The sequence below is a fragment of the Rhinatrema bivittatum genome, chromosome 3 (genome assembly GCF_901001135.1).
Source record: "Rhinatrema bivittatum chromosome 3, aRhiBiv1.1, whole genome shotgun sequence".
Lineage (NCBI taxonomy): Eukaryota > Metazoa > Chordata > Amphibia > Gymnophiona > Rhinatrematidae > Rhinatrema > Rhinatrema bivittatum.
The window spans coordinates 273,871,685-273,877,684 of NC_042617.1; the positions used below are offsets into that span (position 1 = coordinate 273,871,685).

A 6,000-nucleotide genomic window follows, 5' to 3' on the forward strand; every position below is an offset into this window, starting at 1 on the left:
AATTTTCCATATACTCATCTATTGTCAGCCTTTGAAATGTTTAAAAAATTTCTTAAAGAGATATTAGCTTATGATGAAGACAGTATTCCAAGTATTTCAAAATTTTTTTATTTACCGAGGCAAATAAATTTCATTGATATTGAGCAAAGAGAGAATGAATAGGTAGTGACTAGTCCTGGTAGAACCACCTTTTTAGGACAGTCGGTTGATTTGATATGTAATAGAGCTACCTTGCTAGTGTCTTTTTGTGCTGAACAAGACAAGGATCTAGTGTCTGTAAAATTCTTTAGAAATAAGGAGACTATTTTTTTGTGGTCAGAAAGTCTCTGTATTTCCTGACGTCTCCAGTGCTACCCAAGCCCGTAGGAGACATTTCCTTTCTCTGAAAAGTAAAACTTTAGCTATTGGAGCTTCCTTTTTCTTAAAATTTCCTTGCAGCTTTGTTACTTTTCAGGCAAAAAAATTTGTGTTCACTGATCCATTACACTTGGAGATTTTTATAGCAGATAAAGTTACTGCATGTGATACTCTAGCTTAGCTGACTGAATGTTAACATGACCTATAAATTGGTATTTTGACTCCTTTCCTTTTTTGTTAGATTTCTTTGTTAGATTAATCTCTTTTCTAATTCTCCCCCATGATGATTGGAACTTTAAGTATACAGATGTTATTTCTTGTGTACAATTATTGTACTGATTGATTCATTTCCTTCTATATATCTAGTTTTCTTTATTTTCTTTGGTAATAACATTGAAACCTAATAAAGATATAATTATAAAAAATATATAAAAGCGATTTTCTTAAGTCATGGGTTTGTTTCTTAGTATGATTTCACCATTTCATAAGCCCCCCAACCCCCCCTAGGTTTTACCCTCGACTTATCCATGGGTGACAGATAAATCTTTATTTTGGGGCCCAAAAAATACCCTCGATTTATACATGAGATCGACTCATACATGAGTATATACGGTACTTAAGGGAAGAAGGAGCGCTTGTGATTTAAAGGGCTATTGTCTAACTTGGCAAAATCTTATGGTGGAAAAGGCATTTAGGGTGCCAAAGAGGAATTGTTATCATTTTTTCGAGCTTCTTTCTAGCTGCAGGTCTTAACTGTTGTGAAATTATTTCCAACTTGAGGGAAGGAAAGGCTGATGGGAAGAAAAGGAGGCTCAGGAAGCAGCGCTATGAAGATGACATCTTTAGGTGGTGTCTGTCAGCTCATATCCTTGTCAGTCTGAGCTAGTGTGAAGTTTAAATTTAAAAAAAGATCAACAAGACCAGCAATTTCCTTGTGTGTCCATTATTTGCAGAATATGAAACTGCAAATGGAAGGTGCAGTTTTGACAATTGCCTTTTTCCTTTGGATCGATATCTCTCAAACATGTTAGGTCAGGTCCTCCGTTTTAGGCATTCTTTCTGAAGTAGAAAAAAAAAGAAAAGGCAGCCGGTCTGTGTGTGACCGCTTCTCAGTGGAAGAAGTGCGCTAGCTGCCGTGCTTGGCTGTGCCATGGCTTTTGGGCAGTGAACGTAGCGCTAATTTGGCTCTTCCTCCTTTCTCAGCAGTGCCGCAGCTAGTGGGCTGTCCGAAAGCCCCTGCAGTAAAAAAAACCACTGGCTCCTCTCCAGGGAGTACCTCTGAGACTGGAACCACTTCACTTGTTCTTTTCTGTAATACTTTTGGCCCCCCCCTCCAGAAAAAATGGTAAAACTAGCACAATGCACTTCAATTAAAGTTACATCACACCGAACAGCTTGCCTCCATCCCACATCCCCCAAATTAAGAACTGGTGCTTTTTCATTCTAGTTAGCGCCTCCCCATTGATTGCATGCTACAAATTTAAGCTCCAAAGTAGCATATGGCCCTTGTGCTTTCTGTGCTGGCATAGTAAGAAGGTTCTGTAAACAAGGTGGTGTGTTGCCCAAGCATCCAGTTATCTTTTGAAATCAATAACACGCGCTTGGAAGCTGCTGTGAGTTGATGTGGGATATCATGCTTGATTTCAAGTTTCCATTTGATTTCAATAAACAAAAACACAGGCATTCTAAAATGAAAAAAAAAATAAATCTATACTGTATGTTGGTAATATGTAGATGCCAATGCAAAGATTGTTGAAAGAGAGAATTCAGTAAACATTTTTGTGTTGTCACAGCGCGAGTGCATCTCAATCCACATTGGCCAAGCTGGGGTCCAGATTGGCAATGCCTGCTGGGAACTGTACTGCCTGGAACATGGGATCCGGCCCGATGGTCATATGCCTGGCTACAGGGCCTATGATGCAGGAGATGACTCCTTCAACACTTTCTTCAGTGAAACTGGAGCTGGAAAACATGTTCCCCGGGCTATATTTGTAGACCTGGAACCCACTGTCATTGGTGAGTGCAAAACCAATCATCATGTCTTTGGATAATTATCTCTGCTTTCTTTTCCACATTAGTATGTTTTCGGTCAATAAATCCCCAATCACAGTGGACCAGTTACACAAAGTTTTTTTGTAAAAGACTTTAATTATGAATTTGGGGATTTTTGTTATGGTGTAGGCTGCTTCAGGGCCAGTGCAAGGGTATTAGGCACCTTAGGCAAACCTTTGGCCTTGTGCCCTCTCCCTTACACACTAGCGACATCTCCAGCACAGTACTCCCTCCTTTTGATGGCACTGGCTGGCATAGTACCCCCATGAGTCTCTTCTTTCACCTTTGCCCTAGTGCCCATCACTCCCTCATTCTCCTCTTGTTCAGCATCTTTTCTTCTCCCCACCCCCAACAGTATTCTCCTAACCCCCCTCCACTCTGTGCTTAGCATATCAGCATCACCTGCATTTTTTTAGCCCTCTTTCTTCGGTACCAGTATCCTTTCTCTCTCCATCCCTCCCTCCCCTGCCAACACACTCTCTCTCTCCAGCCCTACTCGGCATCTTCTCATTTTCTCTACCCCTCTGCATGCTCATCATGCACACTCTCTCCACCTCCCACCCGATCAGCATATACTCTCTCGCTCTCTCCCTCTCTCTCTCCATCCTTCCACACGTTCCCAACATTTATTTCCCTCTCTTTCTTTCCTCCTAATGCCAGGCCTCCTCTTGCATTCTTTGGCTTCCAGCAGCCCCAGACTACTTCTGCTCCGGCCGCCGGCAGCTTTAGGGTTCTTCCTTCTTTTCAGCCATTGGTGGGATGGGCTCTGCTGGCAGCCCCAGGACTTGGCAGGAATTTGCTGCCTCACCAAAGGTTTGGGGGCGGTAGGCAACTGGCTTGTTCACCTAACGGGAGCACTGGCCCTAGGCCACGCTGGGTCCGTTTGGAAGAGGGCGGCATGTAAATACAAAATGTAATATGGTTTGTTTCTTGTAGATGAGGTGCGCACCGGAACCTACCGCCAGCTGTTCCATCCTGAGCAGCTCATCACAGGCAAAGAAGATGCTGCAAATAATTATGCCCGTGGACACTACACGGTTGGCAAGGAAATCGTTGACTTGGTTCTGGACAGGATTCGCAAGCTAGTGAGTGAATCTATGCACTTTGGGCCTTTTGAATACTAAATCTGTAATCATTATGAGATAAATACCATGTAGCAGGCTTGCTGGGCTTCTATGGATTTTCCCCCAATAATTCCCAGAATAAAGTATCTCTTGTTTGACCACAGAACCAGCAGGGCATTGCCTCTGCCATACAACTTTACATGCCCTGAGCATGTAGAAATAAGAATCAACAAACAAGTTGTAGGTGTTAGCTTTTTTTTTTTTATTAGATTAAATAGGTGAGTATCTTTTGAGTTATCCTCGTTTCATTAGATTAATGAGGAAACAGCCTATGCTGAATAGAAAGATTTAATATTAAGAACATAAGAACAAAAGAAAATGCCATACTGGGTCAGACCAAGGGTCCATCAAGCCCAGCATCCTGTTTCCAACAGTGGCCAATCCAGGCCATAAGAACCTGGCAAGTACCCAAAAACTAAGTCTATTCCATGTAACCATTGCTAATGGCAGTGGCTATTCTCTAAGTGAACTTAATAGCAGGTAATGGACTTCTCCTCCAAGAACTTAGTGTTGCCTTGTATGACGGGTCTCTTCTCTTAAGTGTAGATGAAGAAACCATTCACTCCATGCCCGGTACTAAGGTTAATGGGAATGACTCAATGATGCAAAATATTCTTTGTGATTAAGCAGTGTAGAATTGGCTGCTATTGTATACATGGATTCTTTTGTTTCAACAGGCTGACCAGTGCACAGGTCTCCAAGGCTTCCTACTCTTCCACAGCTTTGGTGGTGGCACTGGTTCTGGTTTCACTGCCTTGCTGATGGAGCATCTGTCCATTGACTATGGCAAAAAGTCTAAGCTGGAATTCCCCATCTATCCTGCTCCTCGCATCTCCACAGCCATAGTTGAGCCCTACAACTCAATCCTAACCACCCATGCCACCCTGGAGCATTCAGACTGTGCCTTCATGGTAGACAACGAGGCCATTTATGACATTTGCAGCAGGAACCTGGACATTCAACGTCCAACCTACACTAACCTGAATCGGTTGATGGCTCAGGTTGTGTCCTCAATCACAGCATCTCTCCGATTTGAGGGTTCCCTAAATGTAGATTTGGTAGAGTTCCAGACCAACTTGGTGCCCTACCCCCGCATCCACTTCCCTTTAGTCACTTATGCTCCAGTGATTTCTGCGGAAAAAGCCTTCCATGAGCAGCTTTCTGTAGGTCAGATCACAAATGCTTGCTTTGAGCCAGCCAACCAGATGGTGAAATGTGACCCACGCCACGGCAAATACATGGCTTGCTGCCTTCTGTACCGTGGAGATGTGGTACCCAAAGATGTTAATGCTGCTATTGCCACCCTCAAGACCAAGCGTACCATACGATTCGTGGACTGGTGCCCAACTGGATTTAAAGTTGGCATAAACTACCAGCCCCCTACTGTGGTGCCTGGAGGTGACCTAGCCAAGGTGCTACGTGCTGTATGCATGCTGAGTAACACCACAGCCATTGCTGAGGCCTGGGCTCGTCTGGATCATAAGTTTGATCTGATGTTTGCAAAGCGTGCTTTTGTGCACTGGTATGTAGGTGAGGGTATGGAGGAAGGTGAGTTCTCTGAAGCCCGGGAGGACATGGCTGCTTTGGAGAAGGATTATGAAGAAGTTGGTGCAGATAGCTATTAAAGTTAGGGGGAAGAAAGCTCAAAACACATGCTGCTGCTGCTGCTGCTGCTGCTCTGTTCATCCACTCTGCTGTCATTTTGCTTGTGTTTTTTCTTAGAGTCCTGTGACATTTCATTTGTAATCACTTACTTTAGAATAAAAATGAAGTGTTCCTGAACCTTGTTTCATTAATAAAGGAGTGGCTTGATGGTTTCTCCTGTCAAAACTGTTTTCTGAATGTGTTTATTCTTATCCTTGTCCCAATGAATTATTTAATTGTTTAATTTTTTACTTGGGTTATTTTAATTTTTAATGTATCACTCATTGCATTTTTAGTTTTTCATATGTAATTATGTACTAAACTTTTATTGTTAATTTTTATTTGTATTATAATTATTTATTGTACTTCAGTTTGAGCAAAATTTTACTTGGAAAGGCAGATTATATATATATATGAAATAAATAAATAAATAAATAAATAAAAGTACCATCACGGAAGCTTCTCCTAATGTCTCCCACCCTCTCCTTCCCATCCTCTTTCCTCCCTCCATCAGGCTGATGGTTACAGTGGTCAATCTCCAGCTGTTTACAAATGTCTGCAGTTGGAGGGCGCTAGAGAGCCACTGAACAGGATGGCAGCTTAATGCCAGCATTCCCCTGCCCTCCCCTCCTTCAAAGTTTAAAGCACTTACAGGCCGATGCAATAACAAGCACCTTAAAATGAGCACTCATTATTTACAGGTCACAACCAAACCTTTCTTGGGGCCCCACAGCCACTTGGGTTTTCAAGATATCCACAATGAATATGCATGAGATAAATTTTCATACCATGGAGATTCCGTATGTGCACATTTATCTCATGC

General features: G+C 42.5%; 1 protein-coding gene across 1 annotated transcript in view; it reads left to right on the forward strand.

Annotated features, from left to right (window-relative positions):
* Positions 1–5,559, forward strand: part of LOC115087457 (tubulin alpha-1C chain-like) — a 29,015-nt gene extending 23,456 nt beyond the window's left edge. Inside the window, exons 2-4 of the mRNA XM_029594669.1 lie at positions 2,151–2,373; positions 3,346–3,494; positions 4,211–5,559. Of these exons, the coding sequence (XP_029450529.1) occupies positions 2,151–2,373; positions 3,346–3,494; positions 4,211–5,158 (1,320 nt within the window). The 3' untranslated portion in view covers positions 5,159–5,559. The remainder of the gene's footprint in view (positions 1–2,150; positions 2,374–3,345; positions 3,495–4,210) is intronic.
* Positions 5,560–6,000: the final 441 nt, after the last annotated feature.